The sequence below is a fragment of the Arachis hypogaea genome, chromosome 13 (assembly GCF_003086295.3).
Source record: "Arachis hypogaea cultivar Tifrunner chromosome 13, arahy.Tifrunner.gnm2.J5K5, whole genome shotgun sequence".
Classification (NCBI taxonomy): Eukaryota; Viridiplantae; Streptophyta; class Magnoliopsida; order Fabales; family Fabaceae; genus Arachis; species Arachis hypogaea.
In genome coordinates this window covers 55,159,699-55,187,582 of record NC_092048.1, presented here as the reverse complement: position 1 = coordinate 55,187,582, position 27,884 = coordinate 55,159,699, and the positions used below count along the sequence as shown (strand labels likewise).

General features: G+C 32.9%; 1 protein-coding gene and 1 non-coding gene across 2 annotated transcripts; one reads left to right on the top strand and one right to left on the bottom strand.

Annotated features, from left to right (window-relative positions):
• Positions 1-15,522: 15,522 nt before the first annotated feature.
• On the bottom strand, positions 15,523-15,630 carry LOC112738484 (small nucleolar RNA R71). The gene has a single exon (XR_003169442.1). It is a non-coding gene; the product is annotated as a small nucleolar RNA R71 (small nucleolar RNA).
• A 5,587-nt stretch (positions 15,631-21,217) lies between these two features.
• Positions 21,218-24,733, top strand: LOC112734518 (replication protein A 70 kDa DNA-binding subunit B-like). The gene is made up of 10 exons (XM_025783869.2): positions 21,218-21,494; positions 22,697-22,793; positions 22,893-22,999; positions 23,109-23,193; positions 23,297-23,429; positions 23,540-23,697; positions 23,892-24,015; positions 24,121-24,316; positions 24,406-24,470; positions 24,584-24,733. The coding sequence occupies exons 1-10, from the start codon at positions 21,218-21,220 to the stop codon at positions 24,731-24,733; spliced, it is 1,392 nt and encodes a 463-aa protein (XP_025639654.2).
• The last annotated feature ends 3,151 nt before the right edge of the window (positions 24,734-27,884 follow it).

Here is a 27,884-nt window from a genome sequence, read left to right as displayed (position 1 = left end):
ATTCTCATTCTCTCTGGAATGAAATATCTTCCTCACTAAACCTTGACTCATCATGTTGTACCTTCCTTCATTGACCTTTATTCTTCGCCCTCCCCCTCCCTCTCCTACCATAAGACAGCGCTTACTCATCACCCTCCCTCTCCTAGTCTCTTCGATATGCTTTCTAAACCCTCACTCACTGCAGCCTCTTATTCTTCTTCTCTAACCACTGGTCGTAGGTTGCTGAATCTGAAAGTCTGTTCAAGAAGCCTTAGAGAAAGCCATATCAGAAAGGACTACCATAGTTGTTGTATATTTGTTAACAACTATTAAGAATGCTGAAATTTCCAGTGGTTTAACAAAGGAAAATAACTAGAGCTTATCTTTGTTGTGGTTATGGTTTTTATTACCCAATTTGATAGTGATATGCTTATTGATATTTTTGACGTAATTATTATGGGATTTTTTTTATTATTTTTAGAGTACTTTGAAGTATATATGAATGCTCATCCTATTTTTTTTTAATTTGATAAGGATCTAACCCACGATTTAAGGTTCACATGTAAGCACATACTTAAAAAAACATGGCAATAAGTTTACATACAAGCACGCTTCAAAAACTGTGGCAGTAGGTTTGGTTCTAGGCACGCTTTAAAAGTGTGGTAATAGACTGAAAGCAACTACCACGTTTTAAAAGCATTGCAAAGGGTAAGCGTGACAATTGTTCCCAAAAAGCATGGCCATAGGGAATTGGCCACGGATGAACAAGTGACCCTTTGAAAAGCGTAGTAGTAGCTCAAAAAGCATGGCCAATTTATATGGCCACACTTTTTTTAACGTTTTGGGATACTTTTGAAGCATGACAAAAGACAAATTTTCTTATAGTGAATATGACAGGGACCTATTTCCAATCTTTTAAAGCGTGCCAATAAGTTAGCAACGTAAGCTATCACCACACTTTTTCAATGTGCCGAGTTAAGCTGTTGTGCAAATAAAAAGTGTTTTTTAGGATTTGAATCGTAATCAGAAAAGCTCCTTAGAGGACCCAAATAACTAGAGCAAATGAATACATATGGCTTAGATTTTGGATTTTGGCACTTGTTCCATGCCTTGGATTATAATGAGGTTTAAAAATTGGATACTTATGGCTTTTCTTTCACAGCCTAAGGGCTATATTCTTTTGAGGCCAGATTCATCTTATAGTTTTATACTTTTATTTCTATTTGTTAAATGTTGTTAGGTCTTAGTGAATATTTTATGTTTTTTAATAAGATAAACTTAAGGGTTTCCAAGAAGTCAGAAATGCTCTCGAAAATGTATTTACCACAGTATTTGGCAAAGAGAAACCAAGAAGATTTCTATGTTATGGGAGGACAATCACAAAGATATCTCTGCAAAAAGAACAGAAAATTACTAAAATTAAGCAACAACATGCAAAGACTATAAGTTCAATGAAGACTAAACTTCGTGAGATAAAAGACAAAGTTCAAAGTTTGGAGAATATTATGAAGCTTCTGTTGCAATAGAGTTCTCTTGGCACAAATATTGATGGAGCGTGTCTTTATTGCGATCCAAGGAATTAACACATGGTATAAATAGTGTGCAAGGTCCAAATGACAACAATCGTTCTTTCTCATCAACTCATGTTCCAAAATGATGACCAGGTATTTGACTATACTTAAAATTTGATCACCTTTTTGGTCATTGCTAGTTTCTTGCTTATCCTTTAGTTAAAACTCAATGATATAGCACTATTTCAGAATCTGGGATAGTATCTTGGTTCCATTAAAGTCTCTTGTCTCTATGGCATTAGGGAACTCAAGATGTTGGAAAGTACTTTTGTATGTATAGGAATACTAGAAGACTACCCACTTGTTGTTGAAATATCCCTATACTACTTTTGTAGACTATAAACAGAGGATTTATTTATTTATTTATTTATTTATTTATTTATTTATTTATTTATTTATTTTTATTATTATTATTATTATTATTATTATTATTATTATTATTATTATTATTATTATTATTATTTATAAATTCTTAATGATTAAGTTGTTCATTCTTTGTTGTGTATTATTTGCAAATTTTAGCATATGTGATGTCTAGGCATCTTTAGTAATTTTTAGGTTTCTTTTTAATTAGTTTTCTTAGATTTAAATCATAGTTCTTATGTTTTAGTGAAGTTCTTATGACTAATATATGTTTGGAGTTGTTTTAGAATGAATGTGTTTTCAAGATATAATTAAGCAAATCAGGATGAAATTTAGAAGAAAACACAAGTGTACTTTCAGGGAAGAGGCCAAGCCCAGCACCCAAACGCCAAGCTGGGCGCCCAACCTTCAATCCCAGCTCCAAGCACTAGTGCGCAATGCCCCTGCTCCATGCTAGGTGCCCAATCTCGAAGCCCAACTCCAAGGGATTGGCGCCCAGCGCCCTTGTCCCAATCCCAGCGCCCAAATTGGACGCCCAACTCCACAACCACCAAGCCCAGCGCTTTGTGCCTGGGTGGAGCAAAAGTGGGCTGGCACCCAGCGCCACCAATTCTTATGTATTGGGCGCCCATCGCTCAAATTTGGAGTCCAGATCTAAGTGCAATTTCAACCCCTCTAGTAGCCCAAAATTCTTCAAAGTCCAGCACCAATCCAAGGAGCCCAGCGCCATGTCCAAATTCAACTCCCAGGAAGCCCTAAAATCAGCTCAAGATTAAAGATTTAAATGATTAGTTAGCATCAACTTCTTCTAGAAGGATAAGATTTGGTTGTTAGGATTAAGATGAGATTAGATTTAAATTTGAATAAGTTGTTATCTTACTCTTCGAAATATAAGATTAGTTTTTGAATTTCAATTATTTAGGAAGCTAGAGTATAAATAAGTGAACAAGGTTGACAATCTAGGGATCTTGGGGGTCTTCGAATCAAGAAACTCTTTATTTTTAGATTGTTTTCTTTTCTACCATGAGTAACTAAACTTCCTCGATCTTGTTAAAGGTTAGGAGCTCTGATTGATTTGTTCAATTAGTAATGAAAGTATTTTCTTTATTTCGGTTCATGCTTTTGTACTTTTTCAAGATTGAGTCTCGTTCTTCATCTTTAATGGTTAGAAGTATTGGAAAATATTCTAATTCTGTCTTGGATTCTGTTATTTTTTTTGGAAAATTTAATATTATACTTAGCTTGAAACTCTTTTTCATAATTCTCTACTTGACTAGGAATAGAATTTTGAAAGTTGTATGGCTTAAAATCGAAACCGTGCTTAATCTCTTCTCTTAATTAGTTGACTAAAGAATTGGCGATTAATTAAGTTAAGAGAAATTAGATTCCCAAGGAATTGGAATTTAATTATAAATGATTTGCTGTGAAATATTTTTGCATGAGTCAAAGTAGAAAAACACAAGTATTACTTCTTCTAAGAATTAAACACCTTCGAAGCCTTTTACATCCCATTCTCTGATTACTTCTCCAAAGTTTCTAAGCTTCCTCTCATTTATAATCACAATGTTCTTCACTGTTCTTTGCTCTACTTTAAAATTTATAATCCTCTTGTCAAGGTTCGATTGATCTAATTAGAGATTCGATTAGACGTTGCTTGATTCAATCTATTAATCCTCGTGAGAATAATATACACTCACAGTGGTATTACTTGAAGAGATTTGGTGCACTTGCCAATAAATGAGTGTATTAGTTTTGCCTCATCAATATGAGACAAGTCAAGCTTGGATATAAAATATACAAGCAGATTGATGTTTATTTGGCAAAAATTAGTTACTATTTTGTTATAACAATTATTGCCAAACAAGGATTTATTATTTTGTTGAGAATTATCAGCAAATATGGATATAGGTATTTGAAATGCTAACTGATTTTTTTAATATCTATTTTAATTAGAACTTCATTATTATTTATTAGGGTTTTATTTCTTTTTTGAATTATTTTTATTGTGCACAAATTTATTTAATAATTAAAATAATTACACATGTACATAAAAAACAATTCTACTGTAAATTTGATCTTTCTTGTATTTTCATTGCAAAAGCAACTTTTATTTTTGTCAAAATGGCAACTCTTTTACTAGTTGCATATTTTGCTTCAAGCAACATTTTAAAAAGTTATATATTCTGAATAGTAGACAATAACAATACGTGTATGGGTTGAATATTCAAACTAATAGGCAACACTTCAAAAAATTACAAATTAAAATTTGTAAGCAACTCATTAAAGTATTGAATTTTCTAGCAAATATGCAACGCATTTTAACAGTGGTCCAAACATGAGCGCAAAGACAACACGACGAAAGTGTTGTCTTAGGCACACCTCTAAAGTGTTATTCATTTTCAAGAAAAGCAACGCTTTTGAAGTAAAAATGCGTTGCTTGACCTAATGATTGGCCGCATCTGCAAGGCCCTCCCAAAGTGTTACCTCAGGTCCAAAAGTATTGCTATATATAGAGTAAAAGGAAACTTTTTTTTAATCTTTAGGCAATACTTTTTGAATTGTATCTCAGACAAAAGATATTGCAGTATAAGTAAATTGTTTATTAATGCATCTATTAAAATCGCCATAAAAATAAGGTGAGAATCATCTTTATTCACATAACCGAAACAAAACAAGAAACCTTTGATTAGAATATAAATAAGTGAAAAAGGTTCACAATCTAGGGATCTGGTGGGTCTTCGAATCAAGAAACTTCTTTTGTTTTAGGTTGTTTTCTTTTCTACCATGAGTAACTAAACCTCCTCTTGTTAAAGACTATGAGCTCTGTTTGATTTTACGGATTAGTAATGCAAGTATTTTCTTTATTTTGATTCATGCTTTTTTATTTTTTTCAAGATTGAGTCTCGTTTTTCATCTTTAAAGGTTAGAAGTATTGGAAAATATTCTAATTCTGTCCTGGATTCTGTTATTTAGGAAATTTTAATATCGGAAGTAGCTTGAAACTCTTTCTCATTATTTTCAACTTGACTAGGAATAGTATTTTAAAAGTTGTGTGGCTTAAAATCGAAACCGTGTTTAACCTCTTCTCTTAATTCGTTGACCAAGGAATTGGAAATTAATTAAGTTAAGAGAAATTAGATTGCCAATGAATTGGAATTTAATTATAAATAATTTGCTGTGAAAAGATTTTTGCATGAGTCAAAGTAGAAAAATACAAGTATTACTTCTTCTAAGAATTAAACACCTCCGAAGCCTTTAACATCCCATTCCCTGATTACTTCTCCAAAGTTTCTAACCTTTCTCTCATTTATAATCAACAATGTTCTTCACTGTTCTTTGCTCTACTTCAAGATTTATAATTCTTTTGCCAAGGTTCGATTAATTTAATTAGAGATTTGATTAGACGTTGTTTAATTCAATCTATTAATCCTCGTAGAAACGATATCCACTCATCATGGTATTATTTGGAGTCATTTGGTGTACTTGCCAATATAAAATTGTATCAGTTTTGCCTCATCAATATGAGACAAGTCAAACAAGAATTTATTATTTTGTTGAGAATTATCAGCAAATATGGATATAGGTATTTGAAATGCTAATTGAATCTTTTAATATCTATTATAATTAGAACTTAATTATTAGTTATTAAGGTTTTGTTATTTTTTTAGTTTTTTTACTATACACAAATTTATATAATAATTAAAATAATTATATATATACGTAAAAAATAATTTTACTGTAAATTTGATCTTTCTTGTATTTTCATTGCAAAAGTAACTTTTATTTTTGTCAAAATGGCAACTCTTTTATTAGTTGTATATTTTGCTTCAAGCAACATTTTTATAAGTTGTATATTCTGAATATTAGGCAACACTTGTATGGGTTGAATAATCAAACTAACAGGCAACACTTTAAAGGATTGTAAATTAAAATTTATAAACAACCCGTTAAAGTGTTGAATTTTCTAGCAAATAGGCAACGCTTTAGTAAGTTGCATTTTCAAAAGAAAAAGGCAACGCGTTTTAATAGTGGTCGAAATATGAGAGCAAAGACAACACGACGAAAGTGTTGTCTTAGGCACACTTTTAAAGCATTGTTCATTTTCAACAAAAGGCAACGCTTTGAAGAGTTGCTTTTCAAAAATGTTACTTTTGAAGCAAAAAATTAAAGCGTTACTTGGCCTAATGCATTTCCCACATCTGCAAGACTGCAAGGCCCTCCCAAAGTATTGTCTCATATCCAAAAGTGTTGTTATAGATTAAAGACAATTCTTTTTTAATCTTTAGGTAATAATTTTTAAATATTATCTCAGACAAAAAATATTATAGTATAAACGAATTGTGAGTTAATCCATTTATTAAAGGTTTAATTACTCTGTTGGTCTCTATAGTTTTGTGAAATTTTCAATTTGGTCTCTATACTTTTTTTCCTTTTAATTGGGTCCCTGCACCAAATTTTTTTTCAACTGAGTCCCTACACTTTTTTTTCCTTTTATTTGAGTCCCTGCGCTAATTTTTTTTTTAGTTGGGTCCCTATACAATTAAGCCAATTACTACCAAGAGAGACCTAATTGAGAAAAAAATGAGTTCCGGGACCTAATTAAAAGAAAAAAAAAAGTATAAGAATCTAATTGAAAATCTCGCAAAACTATAGAACCAACAGAGTAATTAAACCTTTATTAAAATCACCATAAAAATAAGGTGAGAATCGTATTTATCCACTTAACCAAAACAAAACAAGAAACCTTTGATTGGATTACATTAGCAAACTTCCTGAGTCAGTATTTCTGGGTCTAATTAAGATGACTGAGTATTTCTTCTCCCGTTATATATTTTTGTTTAAGTCTAGTGTAAGATAAAATTCAAGTTATGACTCAAGATTACAAACAATCGTTTCAAATACTCTTTTGAGGTAAAAGGAGGTTTTACATTGAAGAATGAATGACTACAACAGAGAAGAGGTTTTCGACACAATCTAGTTTCCTGTTGTTCCAGACATCATTTGTCTTGTATTTTTAGGTTAAGCTTGTCAAAGAGACGTGAGAACCCTTCTTTTTATTTTGTTGTGAGTTAATTCTTTAAAAAGTGGAAGAAATGCAATATCCTTTTTGCTTAGTACAAAATTTTCGACAAATATGTAGTCCTTTTTGTACTTGTAACAATGGAGAGAGAAAATAGCTTTCTAAACATTCTAGGTGGTTGAGCGTGCTCACACTGTTGAAGACAAAGTTACTTGTTTGAATTTGGTAACCTTTCTAAGATTTTGATGCGTCTTGCATTTAGCTTTTTATTATGAGGTTTAGGAATCAAGCTTTTATTGATTCTCACATGTGTACCTCATGCATATTTATCTTCTAAGGTGTTTGAGTATTAAATTTACCCTGCTCAAATCCTATACTTATCTGGTTTGCAATTAATTATTTAGAGAGAACCCTTAGATAAAGATGTTTAAAACATCTTTTTTTAAAGATATTTTTAAATTATTAAAATTTAATACATATAATTTATTAAACTGTGTTATTTTTATTAAAATTAGATCAGATAAATTAATTTGGCCAAAAAATCGATAAATTACACCTTGAATTGGTTTAAATTAATATTTTTTATAAAAAATAATTACAATATTTTTATTATAAAAAATGACTAAAATATTCTTATTATATATATATATATATATATATATATATATATATATATATATATTGAGAATCTTAAATTTTAAGCCTTTTCTTTTTTCTGTTCTAGGATTAGAATTTAGGGTTTTTAAAATTAAAAAATATATATAATAAGAATATTTTATTATTTTCTATAATTAATAAGGTTATTTTAATTTAGTCATTTTCTATAAAAAAGAATATTAATTTAGATCGATTTAAAGTTTAGTTTACCGATTTTTCGGCCAAATTAATTTGTCTGATCTAATTTTGACAAAAATAATATAATTTAATCGATTATATGTATTAAATTTAATTAATAAAAGTACATCTTTAAAAAAAGATGTTTTAAGTATCTTTATCGAAGTGCCCCTTATTTAAAAAGGCATTATCTATTACTTTTAGAAATTGAGCAAAACATTAATATGAATTATTGAAATTTTTTAATTTATATTTGCCATTTGTTAATCAACAAAATTTAATATAAAATATGAAGCTAACAACAACTTCTAAAGTTTAATGTAGAGAGGTATACTTTCAAAAAACGGCTCTATATATCAGATTTAGACATGATTTCTTACAACTATGTTTAGAAAAACTAAATCTTTCCATTTTTCAAAATTGGTGATAATTTAGGCTATTTTTTTATGAAAAGTATCTATAATTCAAGAAAAAAAGTGCCTAATTGAAAATAAAATTTTATCCCAGTTTTTTTTTTTTTGCATATAAATTCCAAATAATAAATAAATTCATTTAAAAAAAATCAAACGCATAAATTATTGGCTACTTATAAAAAAAATTATACATTTTTTAAATATAATTAATCATTAAAAAGTCACTATTTCCTTTGGAGAATATTTTTTGAGAAACTAATATTTTACCTTATATTTAACTAGTTAGGATGAGATCCAATTTTTGTGCATGTACATACATAACCACATACATAAAATAATTAAAGTAGCAATAAATACATACTATAGAGCAAACACAAAGGCTGGATGAGAAAAGCCCATATTCTGATAGACAGCGTGAAGTCAACAGCTTTAAAGGAAGCAGTAGGCACCGAAAAGCAAAGCCTCTACATATACGAAGTTAAATGATATTATTTCTAATTCAAAGCCTAAAAATATTTTTGTATATTAAACCCCTAAAAAGATTAGAAATATGGGCACTGCATATATACCTGCCAGAGAGAGTCATAGTTTATTTATAATAATGATGATTAGGTAGTTAAAGATGCTGCCTTTGTTTTATTTTCCCTAACATCCTACTTAGACGTACGCTCTATGTGTGTATAATTTAATTTATTAGTTGCCATATAAAAAAACAAAGCTTTTTGTTAGGCTAATTGGAAGACACCCTTAGATTAGGGAATGAATTAATTAGGTAGTACACGTTCAAGGACCTGTAACGCGTTGCCAAGCTGCCATTGTCATAGTGGTGCATGCTCATTTACTTCCACACCGCACGTTGTTCTTGTGTTGTTGATATCTATCCCGCCTTGTGTATGTAGCAATCCATTGGCCAATGACAAATTCTTAAATGGAGTTCCGATCCGTAACAAATTAGTCCTTGACTTGTTGGGCTAGGGGATACCGTGGGCAATAAAAAAATATATATATAACGGGAGTCTCCCACATATATACACTAATTGAGTTATTAGAACATTGTGGACTCTAATTTAGTAATGCTACGTGTTATATTAAAAATCCGTTATTAATAGAATCTATTCTATCTATCTATTCTATTATATAAAAATCGGATGTCTGCACTTAATGATGGAGTTGACGTAGCATGCTTCGTAGAGTGTTTTCCGATTTAATTGATTTGATTTGATTTGATTATATATTTAAATATTGATATAATTAATATAATTTATTATAATTAATATAATTAATATAATTTATTATAATTTATATTACTTAATTAATTATACTGCATTAATTATAATTTGTTATATTAGTGAATTAGTCTTTTCATTTATAAAGTCTAAAATAAAATAAATAAATTATTATTTATTCTAATTAAATTTGTTTATATACTACATATGAATTAACATTAATTTATAATACATTAACTTATAATCCAACTAATTGGATCGGACCGGTATCCAGCCAGTTTGCCTAAAGCGACGTCGTTTCGAGGGGTGAAAGGAATAACGTTGCTGCTTCTTGGTCTTCCTCTTCTCTTTTGTTACTTTCATTCATTTCTTCATTCAAAGAAAAACAAAAAGGGAAAACCCTAGCTAGCCTCCACCGCCGCCGAACGGAGTGACCGGTTGCCGCCGTCCGTGGCTGTCTGAGGAGTCTCTCTTTGTACTGTTGGTATTTTCCAAGTCAAATCCCCTGTTCGATGTCTTCTTCCTCACTCGGCGCCCATCCTCTGTCGGATTCTTCCTGCTCGCGGTCGTCTTGTCACCGTCGTCTCGGCGTCATTGTCTCGAAGGTCAGTGGTTTTGGTGTGCACCTGTTCTTCGATTTTCATTTTATTCTCTGAATCTCTGTTCTGAAATCAACAAATTATTGAATGATTTTGGGTTCTGAGTCTGTTGTACTGCTGCTGCTTTGTGTTTTTGTAAAATTTGTAGATGATTATTTGATTATTCAGGGTTGTGTGTTTTGTGTTTTGTGTTTTAGATTACACAGAAAAAAAACCAATTACTTGAAACACTTGCACACAAACATGCCCAGTCCTAACAACAGCTTCCTAATGGATCCTTCATTGGGTCCTTCCCCTATTCTTAGAACCTTGGTTGTAATCATGGTAAGTCTCTAAACTAATTCATTAATATATGTAATTTAAAACCCTAATCCCAAATTGCATGCGACCCATATATAATTAATTTTATCATACAATTGATCCTATTTTTAATACCTCTTTTCACGTAATTTTTTGAATTTTGTCTAAATCTTATATTTTTTGTAATTTGTCTTATGTTGCAATATTTTTTTTAGGAGTCAATAAAAATCAATGCCTCGGATTTTAATTTATAGAAAATACTATGCTCTCAACACAATCTTTGGTCATATTGAAGGTACTATTAACAAACTTTTTGGAAATTATATCAGATTAAGAAACAAAAATTGGTGCTATATATGAAATTTAATTCTCATACCTTCTTTATTCTGTACCTCTTGAAATGTCAATATCTATGATATAGAATGATTTGACAACATACAAAAATAAAATAATTTCATGCCTTTTCGAAACTTCTTCTGATTTACCATACCTAATTAGTGTATGTAAATATGGTGATTTCCTCTTCAGCATATATTGCTTCTTATTTTGATTTTTCAGAATTAAACTCAATGGAACACAATAAATGTTGGCCGTTAATTTCTATCCTAATTTTGATAATTATTTTATTGATATTATTCAGATTCTTTAATCCTGAATAGTTAAAAAACTTTTCCTTTTTTTAGTTGGATTTTGATAGAAACGTAAAGATTCTTGCAATCCTTACTAATACTGGGGCTGAACAGTGATGTGACTCTCTATAAGTATAGCATAGGTGATCACCACACTTACTCTTTCTCTATACAGAAATTCATAATATTTGAGTAATTTTGTAGTGACAGGTAGCAATGGCAGCTAGGTGAGTTCATGTGCCATGTGGATTGTTTCACAATAATTTTTTTTTATCTTTCACTAAATATGAGGTCCTTGATTTTTAGGTATGATCTCATCAAGTGTATCAATGCTGGTCCAGCGCATAAGGTGTGGAAGCTCAAAGTATGTGTCATTAGACTTTGGACCGTTTCTCAATTTGCAAAATCTGGGATGAAGGCACCTATTGAGATGGTTATCCTTGATGAAGAGTGATGAGCGGATAATTTATACGCTTTTTGACATTGTTTTTAGTATGTTTTTAGTAGGATCTAGTTACTTTTAGGGATGTTTTCATATGTTTTTATGTTAAATTCACATTTTTGGACTTTACTATGAGTTTGTGTGTTTTTCTGTGATTTCAGGTATTTTCTGGCTGAAATTGAGGGACTTGAGCAAGAATCAGATTCAGAGGTTGAAGAAGGACTGCTGATGTTGTTGGATTCTGACCTCCCTGCACTCAAAATAGATTTTCTGGAGCTACAGAACTCAAAATGGTGCACTTCCAATTGCGTTGGAAAGTAGACATCCAGGGCTTTCCAGAAATATATAATAGTTCATACTTTGGCCAAGAATAGACGACGCAAACTGGCGTTCAACGCCAGCTCTCTGCCCAATTCTAGCGTCCAGCGCCAGAAAAGGATCCAAAACCAGAGTTGAACGCCAGAAATGGATCAAAACCTGGCGTTCAACTCCACAAATGGCCTCTGCACGTGGAAAGTTAAAGCTCAGCCCAAGCACACACCAAGTGGGCCCCAGAAGTGAATTTATGCATCAATTACTTACTCATGTAAACCCTAGTAGCTAGTTTATATAAATAGGACCTTTTACTATTGTATTTGATCATCTTTGATCAGTGATATGCTATCTTAGATCACTATTGAGGGCTGGCCATCTCGGCCATGCCTGGACCTTTCACTTATGTATTTTCAACGGTAGAGTTTCTACACTCCATAAATTAAGGTGTGGAGCTCTGCTGTTCCTCAAAGATTAATGCAAAGTACTATTGTTTTCTATTCAATTCATCTTATTTCGCTTCTAAGATATTCATTCGCACTTCAACCTGAATGTGATGAACATAACAATCATCATCATTCCCCATGAACGCGTGCCTGACAACCACTTCCGTTCTACATTAGACTGAATGAGTGTCTCTTAGATCTCCTAATCAGAATCTTCGTGGTGTAAGCTAGAATGATGGCGGCATTCAAGAGAATCCGGAAAGTCTAAACCTTGTCTGTGGTATTCCGAGTAGGATTCGGTGATTGAATGACTGTGACGAGCTTCAAACTCGCGATTGTGGGGCGTTAGTGACAGACGCAAAAGAATCAATGGATTCTATTCCGACATGATCGAGAACCGACAGATGAATAGCCATGCTGTGACAGAGCATGTTAGCATATTATTCACTGAGAGGATAGGATGCAACCATTGACAAGGGTGATGCCTCCAGACGATTAGCCGTGCCGTGACAGGGCATTGGATCATTTTCCCGAGAGATGACCGAAAGTAGCCATTGACAATGGGATGTATTACACAAAGCCAGCCATGGAAAGGAGTAAGACTGATTGGATGAAGATGGCAGGAAAGCAGAGGTTCAGAGGAACGAAAGCATCTCTATTTGCTTATCTGAAATTCTCACCAGTGATTTACATAAGTACCTCTATCTCTATTTTATTAATTACTTTCGAAAACTCCATTATTATTTTATATCCGCCTGACTGAGATTTACAAGGTGACCATAGCTTGCTTCATACCAACAATCTCCGTGGGATTCGACCCTTACTCACGTAAGGTATTACTTGGACGACCCAGTGCACTTGCTGGTTAGTTACACGGAGTTGTGAACCATGGTCTTGGCATCATGTTTTTGGCGCCATTTCCAGGGAAAGAAAGAGCAATGAATTTTACATAATTAAAGTGTAATCACGATTCCGCGTACCATGTTTTTGGCACCGTTGCCGGGGATTGTTCGAGTTTGGACAACTGACGGTTCATCTTGTTGCTCAGATTAGGTAATTTTCTTTTTGTTTTCTTTTCAAAAATTTTTCAAAAATCTTTCAAAATTTTCTCCTTTGTTTTTGAAAAAAAAAATTAAAATAAAAATGTTTTCAAAAATAAATTATTCTATGGCTTCAAAACTTTCAAGAATGAATTCTAGAGTTTCATGGTAACATGTTAAATCCTATCTGGCTGAAAAGCCATACCCAAACTCCTTTGGGATTGGTCTTCAACTAATCACCTCAATGGATGTAAATCCATTCTAAAGCTTGAATGGCTATTAAGCCATGTCTGACCCTTTGATTGGAACTTTAGACTAAAGAGCATAAGATTCCTGGAATTCATATTAAAGATTTTGAAATCCTTATTTTTGTTTTTCAAATAATTTTTGAAAAAAAATACAAAAAAAAAAATTTAGAAAATCATAAAAACCAAAAATATTTTTGTGTTTCTTGTTTGAGTCATGTGTCATGTTATAAGTTTGGTGTCAATTGCATGTGCATCTTGCATTTTTCGAAAATTCTCATGCATTCATAGTGTTCTTCATGATCTTCAAGTTGTTCTTGGTAAGTCTTCTTGTTTGATCTTTGCATTTGCATGTTTTGTGTCTTTTCTTGTTTTTCATATGCATTCCTGAATTCTTAGTGTCTAAGCATTAAAGAATTCTAAGTTTGGTGTCTTGCATGTTTTCTTTGCATAAAAAATTTTTCAAAAATGTGTTCTTGATGTTCATCATGATCTTCATAGTGTTCTTGGTGTTCATCTTGACATTCATAGCATTCTTGCATGCATTCATTATTTTGATCTAAAAATTTCATGCATTGCATCATTTTTCTTGTTTTTCTCTCTCATCATAAAAATTCAAAAATCAAAAAAATATCTTTCCCTTTTTCTCTCTCATAAATTCGAAAATTAGATTTGACTTTTTCAAAAATTTTTAAAATCTAATTGTTTTTATGAGTCAAATCAAATTTTCAATTTGAAAATCTTATCTTTTTCAAAATCTTTTTCAAAAATCAAATCTTTTTCAAATTTTTTAGTTATTTTCGAAAATTCCAAAAATTTTTTTCAAAAATTTTTTTCTTATTTTTATATCAAATTTTCGAAAATAACAATAACAATTAATGTTTTGATTCAAAAATTTCAAGTTTGTTACTTGCTTGTTAAGAAAGATTCAAACTTTAAGTTCTAGAATCATATCTTGTGATTTCTTGTGAATCAAGTCATTAATTGTGATTTTAAAAATTCAAATCTTTTTCAAAAACTAATTTCTATCATATATTTTCAAAAATATCTTCTTATCTTATCTTTGTCAAAAATTTGATTTCAAAAATATCTTTTCTAACTTCCTAACTTCTTATCTTTTCAAAATTGATTTTCAAAATTTGTTTCAACTAACTAACTAACTTTTTGTTTGTTTCTTATCTTTTTCAAAACTACCTAACTAACTCTCTCTCTCTAGTTTTCGAAAATATCTTCCCCCTTTTTCAAAAATTTCTTTTTAATCAACTAATTATTTTAAATTCTTATTTTAATTTTCGAAAATTACTAACATTTTTCAAAAAAAAAAAAAACCATTTTCAAAAATTACCAACTCTTTTTCAAAAATAATTTTTGAAAATTCACCTTCTTCCTCATCTCCTTCTATTTATTTATTCATCTACTAACATCTCTTCCTCACCCATCAAAAATCCGAGCTCTCTCTCTCTCTCTGAGTTCAGATTTTTTTTCTTCTTCTTTTTCTACTAACAATAAGGAACCTCTTTACTGTGACATAGAGGATTCCTCTTCTTTTCTTTTTCTCTTCTCTTTCTTATGAGCAGGGACAGAGAAAAAGACATTCTTGTTGAAGCTGATCCAGAACCTGAAAGGACTCTGAAGAGGAAATTAAGAGAAGCTAAATTACAGCAATCCAGAGATAACTTGATTGAAAATTTCGAACAAGTAAAGGAGATGGCAGCCGAACCCAACAACAATGCAAGGAGAATGCTTGGTGACTTTACTGCACCAAATTCCAATTTACATGGAAGAAGCATCTCCATTCCTGCCATCGGAGCAAACAACTTTGAGCTGAAACCTCAATTAGTTTCTCTGATGCAGCAGAACTGCAAATTTCATGGACTTCCATCTGAAGATCCTTTTCAGTTCTTAACTGAATTCTTGCAGATATGTGATACTGTTAAGACTAATGGAGTAGATCCTGAAGTCTACAGGCTCATGCTTTTCCCTTTTGCTGTAAGAGACAGAGCTAGACTCTGGTTGGATTCTCAACCTAAGGATAGCCTGAACTCATGGGATAAGCTGGTCAAGGCTTTCTTAGCCAAGTTCTTTCCTCCTCAAAAGCTAAGCAAGCTTAGAGTGGATGTTCAGACCTTCAAACAAAAAGAAGGTGAATCCCTCTATGAAGCTTGGGAGAGATACAAAGGACTGACCAAAAAGTGTCCCTCTGACATGCTTTCAGAATGGACCATCCTGGATATATTCTATGATGGTTTATCTGAGCTATCAAAGATGTCATTGGACACTTCTGCAGGTGGATCCATTCACCTAAAGAAAACGCTTGCAGAAGCTCAAGAACTCATTGACATGGTTGCTAATAACCAATTCATGTACACTTCTGAGAGGAATCCTGTGAGTAATGGGACGCCTATGAAGAAGGGAGTTCTTGAAATTGATACTCTGAATGCCATATTGGCTCAGAACAAAATATTGACTCAGCAAGTCAATATGATTTCTCAGAGTCTGAATGGAATGCAAGCTGCATCCAACAGTACTCAAGAGGCATCTTCTAAAGAAGAAGCTTATGATCCTGAGAACCCTGCAATAGCAGAGGTGAATTACTTAGGTGAACCTTATGGAAACACCTATAACTCATCATGGAGAAATCATCCAAATTTCTCATGGAAGGATCAAAAGCCTCAACAAGGCTTTAATAATGGTGGAAGAAACAGGTTTAGCAATAGCAAGTCTTTTCCATCATCCACTCAGCAACAGACAGAGAACTCTGAACAAAATACATCTAATTTGGTAAACTTAGTCTCTGATCTATCTAAGGCCACTGTAAGTTTCATGAATGAAACAAGGTCTTCCATTAGAAATTTGGAAGCACAAGTGGGCCAGCTGAGTAAAAGGATCACTGAAATCCCTCCTAGTACTCTCCCAAGAAATACAGAAGAGAATCCAAAAGGAGAGTGCAAGGCCATTGACATAACCAAAATGGCAGAACCCAAAGAAAGAGAGGAGGACGTGAATCCCAAGGAGGAAGACCTCCTGGGACGTCCAGTGATCAATAAGGAGCTTCCCTCTGAGGAACCAAGGGAATCTGAGGCTCATCTAGAGACCATAGAGATTCCATTGAACCTCCTTATGCCATTCATGAGCTCTGATGAGTATTCCTATTCTGAAGAGAATGAGGATGTTACTGAAGAGCAAACTGCCAAGTTTCTTGGTGCAATCATGAAGCTGAATGCCAAATTATTTGGCATTGATACTTGGGAAGTTGAACCTCCCTTGTTCATCAATGAACTAAGTGATCTGGATCAACTGACACTGCCTCAGAAGAGATAGGATCCTGGAAAGTTCATAATACCTTGTACTATAGGCACCATGATCTTTAAGGCTCTGTGTGACCTTGGTTCAGGGATAAACCTCATGCCTCTCTCTGTAATGGAGAAACTGGGAATCTATGAGGTGCAAGCTGCTAAAATCTCATTAGAGATGGCAGATAATTCAAGAAAATAGGCTTATGGATAAGTAGAGGACGTGTTAGTAAAGGTTGAAGGCCTTTACATCCCTGCTGATTTCATAGTCCTGGATACTGGAAAGGAAGAGGATGAATCCATCATCCTAGGAAGACCTTTCCTAGCCACAGCAAGAGCTGTGATTGATGTGGACAGAGGAGAATTGATCCTTCAATTGAATGAGGACAACCTTGTGTTTACAACTCAAGGATCTCTCTCTACATCCATGGAGAGGAAGCAGAAAAAGCTTCTCTCAAAGCAGAGTCAACCAAAGCCCCCACAGTCAGACTCTAAGTTTGGTGTTGGAGAGTCTCAACAATGCTCTGAACATCTGTGAGGCTCCATGAGAGCCCACTGTCAAGCTATTGACATTAAAGAAGCGCTTGTTGGGAGGCAACCCAATTTTTATTTATCTAACTATATTTTTCGTAGTTATATGTATTTATAGGTTCATGATCATGTGGAGTCACAAAATAAACAAAAAAAAAATTAAAAATGGAATCAAAAACAACAGAAGAAAAATCACACCCTGGAGGAGCATCTGCCTGGCGTTCAACGCCAGAACAGAGCATGGTTCTGGCGCTGAACGCCCAAAATGGGCAACATCCTGGCACTGAACGCCCAGAACAAGCATGGTTCTGGCGTTCAACGCCAGAAATGGTAACAAATGGGCGTTGAACGCCCAAAATAGGCACCAACCTGGCACTGAACGCCCAGAGTTGTGTGCAAGGGCATTTTACATGCCTAATGGGTGCAGGGATGTAAATCCTTGACACCTCCGGATCTGTGGACACCACAGGATCACCTCAAGATCTGTGAACACCACAGGATCATCTCAGGATCTGTGAATCCCACAAGATCCCCACCCACCTCACCCTCTGTCTCTCCATTCATAATCATCCTTTCTGTTTTCCATTCACCACTCACATCCATACACACATCCCTCCATCTCCTCCATATCTTCTTCTTCTTCTATTCTTCTTTCTTCTTTTGCTCGAGGACGAGCAACATTCTAAGTTTAGTGTGGTAAAAGCATAGCTTTTTTTGTTTTTCCATAACCATTGATGGCACCTAAGGACAGAGAAACCTCTAGAAACAGGAAAGGGAAGACAAAAGCTTCCATCAAGGGTCTATAGCTCAGTGGTAGAACATTTGACTGCAAATCAAGAGATTCCTGAGATACCTCAGGGGATACATTTTCTTCTACACAATTATTGGAAGCAACTAAGGGTGGAACATCAAGAGCACTCCATCATCCTTCATGAAATTAGAGAAGATCAAAAAGCAATGAGGGAGGAGCAACAAAGACAAGGAAGAGACATAGAAGAGCTCAAGGACATCATTGGTTCCTCAAGAAGGAAACGCTACCATCACTAAGGTGGACTCATTCCTTGTTCTTATTCTATGTTTTTCGTTTCCTATGTTATGTGCTTATCTGTGTTTGTGTCTTCATTACATGATCATTAGTAGTTAGTAACTTTGCCTTAAAGTTATGAATGTCCTATGAATCCATCACCTCTTTTAAATAAAAAAATATTTTAATTCAAAAGAACAAGAAGTACATGAGTTTCAAATTTATCCTTGAACTTAGTTTAATTATATTGATGTGGTGACAATGCTTCTTGTTTTCTGAATGAATGCTTGAACAGTGCATATGTCTTTTGAAGTTGTTGTTTAAGAATGTTAAATATGTTGGCTCTTGAAAGAATGATGACTAGAAGACATGTTATTTGATAATCTGAAAATCATAAAAATGATTCTTGAAGCAAGAAAAAGCAGCAAAGAATAAAGCTTGCAGAAAAAAAAAGGCGAAAAAAATAGAAAGAAATAGAAAAAGCAAGTAGAAAAAGCCAATAACCCTTAAAACCAAAAGGCAAGGGCAAATAAAAAGGATCCCAAGGCTTTGAGCATCAGCGGATAGGAGGGCCTAAAGGAATACAATCCTGGCCTAAGCGGCTAAACCAAGCTGTCCCTAACCATGTGCTTGTGGCGTGTAGGTGTCAAGTGAAAACTTGAGACTGAGCGGTTAAAATCAAGGTCCAAAGCAAAAAAAAAAAAAGAGTGTGCTTAAGAACCCTGGACACCTCTAATTGGGGACTTTAGCAAAGCTGAGTCACAATCTGAAAAGGTTCACCCAGTTATGTGTCTGTGGCATTTATGTATCCGGTGGTAATACTGGAAACCAAAGTGCTTAGGGCCACGGCCAAGACTCATAAAAAAGCTGTGTTCAAGAATCATCATACTGAACTAGGAGAATCAATAACACTATCTGAACTCTGAGTTCCTATAGAAGCCAATCATTCTGAACCTCAATGGATAGAGTGAGATGCCAAAACTATTCAAGAGGCAAAAAGCTATAAGTCCCGCTCATCTGATTGGAGCTATGTTTTATTGATAGTTTGGAATTTATAGTATATTCTCTTCTTTTTATCCTATTTGATTTTCAGTTGCTTGGGGACAAGCAACAATTTAAGTTTGGTGTTGTGATGAGCGGATAATTTATACGCTTTTTGGCATTGTTTTTAGTATGTTTTTAGTAGGATCTAGTTACTTTTAGGGATGTTTTCATATGTTTTTATGTTAAATTCACATTTCTAGACTTTACTATGAGTTTGTGTGTTTTTCTGTGATTTCAGGTATTTTCTGGCTGAAATTGAGGGACTTGAGCAAGAATCAGATTCAGAGGTTGAAGAAGGACTGCTGATGCTGTTGGATTCTGACCTTCCTGCACTCAAAATGGGTTTTCTGGAGCTACAGAACTCAAAATGGTGCGCTTCCAATTGCGTTGGAAAGTAGACATCCAGGGATTTTCATAAATATATAATAGTTCATACTTTGGCCAAGAATAGATGACGCAAACTGGCGTTCAACACCAGCCCTCTGCCCAATTCTAGCATCCAGCGCCAGAAAAGGATCCAAAACCAGAGTTGAACGCCAGAAATGGATCAAAACCTGGCGTTAAACTCCACAAATGGCCTCTGCACGTGGAAAGTTAAAGCTCAGCCCAAGCACACACCAAGTGGGCCCCAGAAGTGAATTTATGCATCAATTACTTACTCATGTAAATCCTAGTAGCTAGTTTATTATAAATAGGACCTTTTACTATTGTATTTGATCATCTTTGATCAGTGATATGCTATCTTAGATCACTATTGAGGGCTGGCCATCTCGGCCATGCCTGGAACTTTCACGTATGTATTTTCAATGGTAGAGTTTCTACACTCCATAGATTAAGGTGTGGAGCTCTGCTGTTCCTCAAAGATTAATGCAAAGTACTACTGTTTTCTATTCAATTCATCTTATTTCGCTTCTAAGATATTCATTCGCACTTCAACCTGAATGTGATGAACGTGACAATCATCATCATTCCCCATGAACGCGTGCCTGACAACCACTTCCGTTCTACATTAGACTGAATGAGTGTCTCTTAGATCTCCTAATCAGAATCTTCGTGGTGTAAGCTAGAATGATGGCGGCATTCAAGAGAATCCAGAAAGTCTAAACCTTGTCTGTGGTATTCCGAGTAGGATTCGGTGATTGAATGACTGTGACGAGCTTCAAACTCGCGATTGTGGGGCGTTAGTGACAGACGCAAAAGAATCAATGGATTCTATTCCGACATGATCGAGAACCGACAGATGAATAGCCATGCTGTGACAGAGCATGTTAGCATATTATTCACTGAGAGGATAGGATGCAACCATTGACAAGGGTGATGCCTCCAGACGATTAGCCGTGCCGTGACAGGGCATTGGATCATTTTCCCGAGAGATGACCGAAAGTAGCCATTGACAATGGGATATATTACACAAAGCCAGCCATAGAAAGGAGTAAAACTGATTGGATGAAGATGGCAGGAAAGTAGAGGTTCAGAGGAACGAAAGCATCTCTATTTGCTTATCTGAAATTCTCACCAGTGATTTACATAAGTACCTCTATCTCTATTTTATTAATTACTTTCGAAAACTCCATTATTATTTTATATCCGCCTGACTGAGATTTACAAGGTGACCATAGCTTGCTTCATACCAACAATCTCCGTGGGATTCGACCCTTACTCACGTAAGGTATTACTTGGACGACCCAGTGCACTTGCTGGTTAGTTACACGGAGTTGTGAACCATGGTCTTGGCATCATGTTTTTGGCGCCATTTCCAGGAAAAGAAAGAGCAATGAATTTTACATAATTAAAGTGTAATCACGATTCCGCGTACCAAAGAGGTAAAATTTTCTCTTTGCATTTCAGATTTATTTTGGTAATGACTGAGCAATAAACCTCATTTATCTATGACTCTATAAAATTAATGCATTCAGGGGATACAATTCAATGCACTGTAAAAGACATATTTGTTCCTATCTTCGAGGGCTTACTCGCTGAGGGCAATGTGTACGTGGTCACTAATTTTGGAGTTGCTTTGAATACCATCAAGTTCAAGCCTACTAGACATGAATTTAGAATCCACTTCAAGAGGGACACGATTGTGCGTCCAGTACAAGATTCTTCGTTTCCATTGAACGGATTCAATTTTGTTCCGTTCAAAACAATTCAATCAGAGTCTAGAGAAGATGGTTATTTAGTTGGTAAGTACTTTGTTAGATTAATATATAATGCATGTGTTGTTTAATTTTTTGAGGTCTAATTTTTTAATCCTATATATTATTTTGCACCATTTGCTGTCTTTTTTATTATGAGCATATAGTGGCCAGATATGGATTCAATTGATGGTTGTTGCTATTCCTCTCAAGTCTCAAGTATTATAGATTCATATAATTTTCGTGAAATTTATTTAAGTAAAATTTGCTTCTCTTTTTATCTTCTAACCAAATATACACCCCAAGAACTTATAGGGTCTAACCCATGAGAAATTAGTTATTACCCATGGAAAAGAGTTAGATTGGACTTTTGCCGTGAATGTTAGTTTTGTATCCTTTGAATTGATTGAAAATTTTTACATAATATAATATAATATATTATGACGGAGCATGTCTTATTTTTAAAATTTGTTTCATTAAGAAATTATATTAAGGAAGAATTTTTTTATTATTCCCTTCCTGTAACAATTATTCCCTTGCTATAATTTTATATTAAGAAATAATATAATTTCTAACTCAGTTAAATATTGTTTCATTTAAATTTTGTTTAATAAAAAAATTTATATAATTTTCTATATTATCCTTATAATGTCCTATAACAATTAAATACTACTTTAAAAATTAATGTGTCTTATTTTTATTTAAATTCTGTATTAAAAATTTTCATTAAGAAAATATAATTTTTTAGGCAAAATAATTTATCAATATGATTTTATTACATAATATATCTATATTTTAATGTATGTCATTTGAATTGGCTGATGCGTCATTTTTTGTTATAGGTATAGGTATAGGACTAAAAAAAATTGTATTATTTATTGGCTTTGTATTTATTAATCTGATTGTTTATATTTATTACATAATTGTTATTGGCTTTGATTTCTATTATTATGCGTTTTATTTTAACACATCTAAATACAGATTTCATATATATAGCAACTAAAGAATTAGTACCCTTAAATGTATCGTTGGTAAGGAGTACTAACCTATTTATTTTTTGTTTTTTCACGAACTTCGATTTCTAGGCCCTAACTATTTATTAACAGTCTTTTATATTTTTATTTTTAAGAAAATTAAAAAAATCTGATTTCAACATGGATGAAACTTTGGAAAAAAATGTGTCATTTTTGGAGAAATATCTGAGCAGATAGAGTTTTGTTAATGGAAAGATTGGTGCCTTTATTTTGTAGATGTGATAGGTCAGCTTGCCTCTAAGGGTAACTTGGTCGAATTCACCCGGGACGGGAAGCCGTCAAGTTATATCACCATAGAACTTGATGATCTTGAGTAATGCTTAATATCTTTTTGATAGTGATTTTTGTTTTAAAATCTTATTTTGGAATTTTGTGCCTCTCTTTACTATATAAGAATTGCTATTTCTTATAGGGGTGGACAGAAATTAAGGGTAACATTGTGGCAGTCTTTTGCTTTTGATTTGCTCAAATATCTGGAGGAACACCCGTGTCTTACCTATGTGGTTATTCTCCAAATGGGTAAGATAAAATTTTATAATGGTTTGTTTATTTTACTGCTATTTGAATGCATGTTTTGTGTCATTATATGCTTCTGGTATTTTCTTTAATTTGTTATGTCTTTTTGTAGGGGTGATGGGTGTTTTCAACACAAACTACAATTCGAAACTGTTTATCAATGTTGAGTTTCCAGCTGCCAGGGATTTCTTTGCGAGGTATAGTGTATAGATCAGTAGTGTGGCCAGCAGAATATTTATACAAGGCTTTTGATTATTTAACTATTAGCAAATTTCATAAATTCTGATTTAAAAATGCAAGGGTGAACAAATTAGATCCTGTTGATGGACAAGGCATAATGTCGCTGGTCTGTGATCAACCTGTTTCAGTTGAAGAAGATTTTTTGCGTCTGTCAGTCTACAAAACAATTGCCGAGATAAAGGAGCATAATCAGGTAAAATCCTTTCTTTATTACTCTTCCTTTTTTTTCATTATATTAGTTCTAATGTTTGTTGGATCATAATCTCAATTGTTGTGTTGTACCCTTACATCCATCGATTTTAGGATGCTGTATCTGTTACAGCAGGGACGATTAAAGAAGTTGAGATCGAGTTTGGTTGGTGGTACAAAGGATGTAAGAAGTGTCGTCGTGGCTTAAGGGAAATTGAGAAAAGATATTTCTGTCCCAATTGCATTAGAGACTACGGGTTCTATGAGCCAAGGTATGACTCACGATACTTCTTTAACATAAGGATTATTTTAAACTATTCTACCGTGTGGGATGGAGACTCTTGGATAAGCCATTAAAAAACTATTTGCGTCCAATTCAATAATAACATAGTATAGACACTGTGACTATTGGTATAATTTATGTAGTGTGTTGTTCTTGGATTGTATATTTTCTGGTGAATAATAGATACAGCATCCACATAAGGGTGATAGACCACACCGATGCTACCTCTTTTGTTTTGTTCGATGGAGAAGCTGCAAAGTTTCTTGGAGTTTCTGCTAATGACCTTAGGCAGTCTTGTGTGACTAAGGTTTGATGTCATATTCATTTTTTTTTGTGTTAATTGTTTTGCACTATACCTTAATTTTTATTATTTATGAGAGCATGAATGAACTTTTTTCCGCTAAATTTGAAGGGTGTTGAGAAAAATTCCTGTCCCGAAGAGATTAATAAGCTTAGGGTTATTAAGTTCATCTTCAAAGTGCAACTCAAGATGAGGAATCTGAACTCTTATGAACCATATGTGATTCATGTGCTGATAATGATTAATGAGAATTCTCTGGTCTCTGCTTTCCTGGATAAATATAATCCTGACCCTGTAACCCCCTTTGGCTAATAACTTTCTCTTTTGTTTCAGTATTGCAAAAACAGATCAACCAGATTTTGATGATGTCTTTTTATTGAATCAATTATTTTGTAGGCCTTTTGTCCCATGAAAATTCTGAACTATTGAGTTTGTCTACTGGTCCATACGACACTTCTAAGGTTTGTGTCAAATGATTTCCAATTTAAATTGTTACAATGATGTTCTTAGTTTTTACATAGTAAATAAAATATTATTATTCTTATATTTTTTGGTACATGATGGCGTATCCCAGGCTTGTGAGAGTAAGCTAACTCCATCACCTGCAGTTGATGAGAAACATAATTCTAAGATTCTCGGAGCTAAGAAACATATTGAAGAGGTTGGAGAGGAGTCAGTTTCATCCAAATCCAAGAAAAGGAAGTGGGTTGTGATGGAGAACTAAATCATCACGCCACTACAAGAAAATGGAACATTTGTAACAAAAAATTTGTATCAAATTAAAAATTGTTGCAAATTATGATTTTTTTGTAACAATAATTAGTTATTGTTACAAAATAAGTTGGCTTTCGTATCAACGTGATTTTTTTTGTTACAAATTATGTTGGCTTTCGTATCGAATTGTTGTTTTATTACAAAATATTATAATGTTTTGTAACAAAAAATTTTATTGTTGCAAAAGTTTAAAACATTTTGTAACAAAATATCTATTTGTTTCAAAAGCTCTAAATATTTTGTAACAAAAAATTAATTTGTCACAAAATACAATATTTTTGTAACAAGTTATTTATTTGTCACAAAATTCAAAGATTTTTTGTAACTAATAAAAAATGTTGTTTCAACATATTAAATGTAAAACTTCAAATTTTTGAAAATTAACATAATGAGTTATTTATGATTTATTATATTTATTTAAGATTTTATATTCAAAAATTTATTTTATTAAAAATATTTAAGTCAATTTAATGATACTTTGAGTTTAAAATTACGTTAAAAATTAAATAATAAGTTATTTATGATTTATTATATTTATTCAAAATAAATTTTTAGAGATTTATATATTAAACGAGTTTTTCTTATTTATAATTTAAAATTTTAGTAATTGTGAAAAATATAAAAATTTTATATAATTTAATTTAAATATTTGAAATTTTGGAATTTAATACTTTAAATTTTATGAATAAAAAAATTAACTTGATTATCTCCAATTTTATCTTAATTAGTATTTATTTAAAAATAATTATAAATTAATAATAAAATAATTTTTCAACAATAATTAATTTAATTACTCTAATTTTTAAAATTAGGATATTTATTTAAAAATAATTTAAGAATTTATAGTTAAATAATATCTTTATATAATTATTTTTAAATTAAAATTAATTTATAATTATTATATTACCCTTATTTTTTATTAAAAAAAAGAATTTTTGTAAGTAAAAAAAATTATTTTAAAATATTTAAATCTTTAACATAGTTTTATTTTGTTTTAAAAATTTAATTTTTTAAAATATTATTTGTATTAATTAATTATTTTTATAAAAAATTCAAGATTAAATGATTAATTTTAAAAAATGGTATATATTATTTTATATTTTTTTATAAAACTAATATATAATTTTTACTAATTGTAATTCTCACTTTCACTCTTCATTCTACCGCTTGCTGGGTCACCCTCATTCTCTCTCTCTCTTTTTATACTAAAGATAGAAAGACTCGAACGCGCATCTCTTAGATGAGTATGAGAAGACTATACCATTTAAGTTATAACTCATTGGTGGTCACCTTCCTTCTCTTATTTAAAATAAATTTATAACAAATATTATTTTTTATTTTATTACCACTCTAAAAGTTAACATATTTTTACATTTAAATAAATTTTTAAAAACTTCCTTAAAAATAAAATATAAAGTTCTTATTTTTTTTCTTCTCTCTACTAAAATCCTAAACCCATCATAACTCAACACTCATTATTAAACCGGTAAAATCTCTAATTGTTAAAATATAAATAATAAATTATTTATGATTTATTATAGTTATTCATAATTTTATTTTCAAAAAATTATTTATCAAAAAATAATTAAATCAAAGTGATAAAATTAATTATTTAATTAAAATTACTAAATTTTAATTTATCCAAAAATTTCTAATTTTACATTTTTTCCAAAAACAATTCCTAATTCTCAAATTAAAAATTCTAACTCTAATTTTATCCTAACCCTATCCACACTCACTCACTCACTTTAACCCTAAACCCTTCCAGCCGCCACACCCCTTTCCCCAAATTCACACACACAACACAAACACAACACAAAAACACACGCACAGCAAGAGAAAGGGAAAAACGGAGAGGGAAAGAAAGGAAAAGAAAGAGGGAAGCTGGAATAAGAGAGAAAGAGAAGGAGAGGGGGAAGAGGGAGGACGGCGCCGGCAGGCATCACTGCCGCCGCGCCGTCGTGTCGCCGTCAGGAAGGAGGAGACGTTGAGCGAGAGGAAGAGCTCCGCGAGGAAGGAGAGCTGCTGTGCCTCCATCGCCGCCGTCAGTTCGCGTTCTTCTGTCGCCGAGGGAAGCCGCCACCGTCGTCGTCTTCATCGCGAGCGGGTTGTTGCCAGCTTCCACCGCCGTCGCATCTCCCATCACGGACGACGCTGAGGACGCACAGGAGAGACAAACGCATGGAGATTGGAAGACGGAGGAAAAAGGAGGAGGCGTTGTTCGCCCTGCTGCGCCCAGTCGCCGTTCATGGAGTCACCGTCGTCGCCACTGTTAGGGGTTGCGTCACTGAGCCCCTGTCACTGGAAAATAGCACTGCCTCGCTGGGATTCACTACTGGTAAGGGCGTTCTCCCCTCTGATTTTGATTTCCTTTAATTTTTGGGAATATTGTTGTCATTGATTTCCGTCAGGAGCTTCAGATAGGAGGGAAGGGCAAGCTTAAGGGAGTTGAGGAGCAACTAAGATTGCTTAGGAGCTCTGTTGTCATAACCAAAAAATTTTCAGCCACTAAGATAACTTGCTTTATAGAGGTATGCAAATTTGTCTTGTTTTGTTTAGATGGATGCATGTGGTAGTGGAATTGAGGTGAGTGGCTTACGAACTTTAAAATGTGACCATTAATGAGTTTCCAAGATCTGTTAAAAAAAGGGTAGTCAACTTTATAAGTGTATATAACTCCCAAATAGCAATTGCTTTTCACATGGAACCAATTTTAGAACTCATGAATTTCATATGCTGTATTTAAGGAATAAGCAAAATTTTCTGCATTTATTTGTTTGTTATCTATAGATTTATTAAGGAACGAAAAGAAAAGGATCCAGATGTTGAGATTGTAGTTGCTTATTGATTTCTACTTTCTATTAAGAAATTGACCATAAGGGGGATATTTGTGTTTCTTATTGAGTTCTACTTTCTATTGTTAGTTGCATCTCTAATTTCTTTATTCTCTTTTCTTATGCAGCCATACCCATATTTGCATATTTGCAACAAGGATTTTCCATCGGGTATATGTCTCTCATAGAATGCTTTAATCTGTGTGTCTATGTATATATGTTCTCTAAGCAACTTCTGCAAAAATCATTTATTGGAGTTTGGAATTG

Coding starts and splice junctions, on each gene's coding strand:
- LOC112734518 (XM_025783869.2), top strand. CDS start 21,218: ATGCATTCAGGGGATACAATTCAATGCACTGTAAAAGACATATTTGTT. Junction 23,000..23,108: donor TGTGGTTATTCTCCAAATGG/GTAAGATAAAAT, acceptor GTCTTTTTGTAG/GGGTGATGGGTGTTTTCAAC. Junction 24,016..24,120: donor GGCAGTCTTGTGTGACTAAG/GTTTGATGTCAT, acceptor CTAAATTTGAAG/GGTGTTGAGAAAAATTCCTG.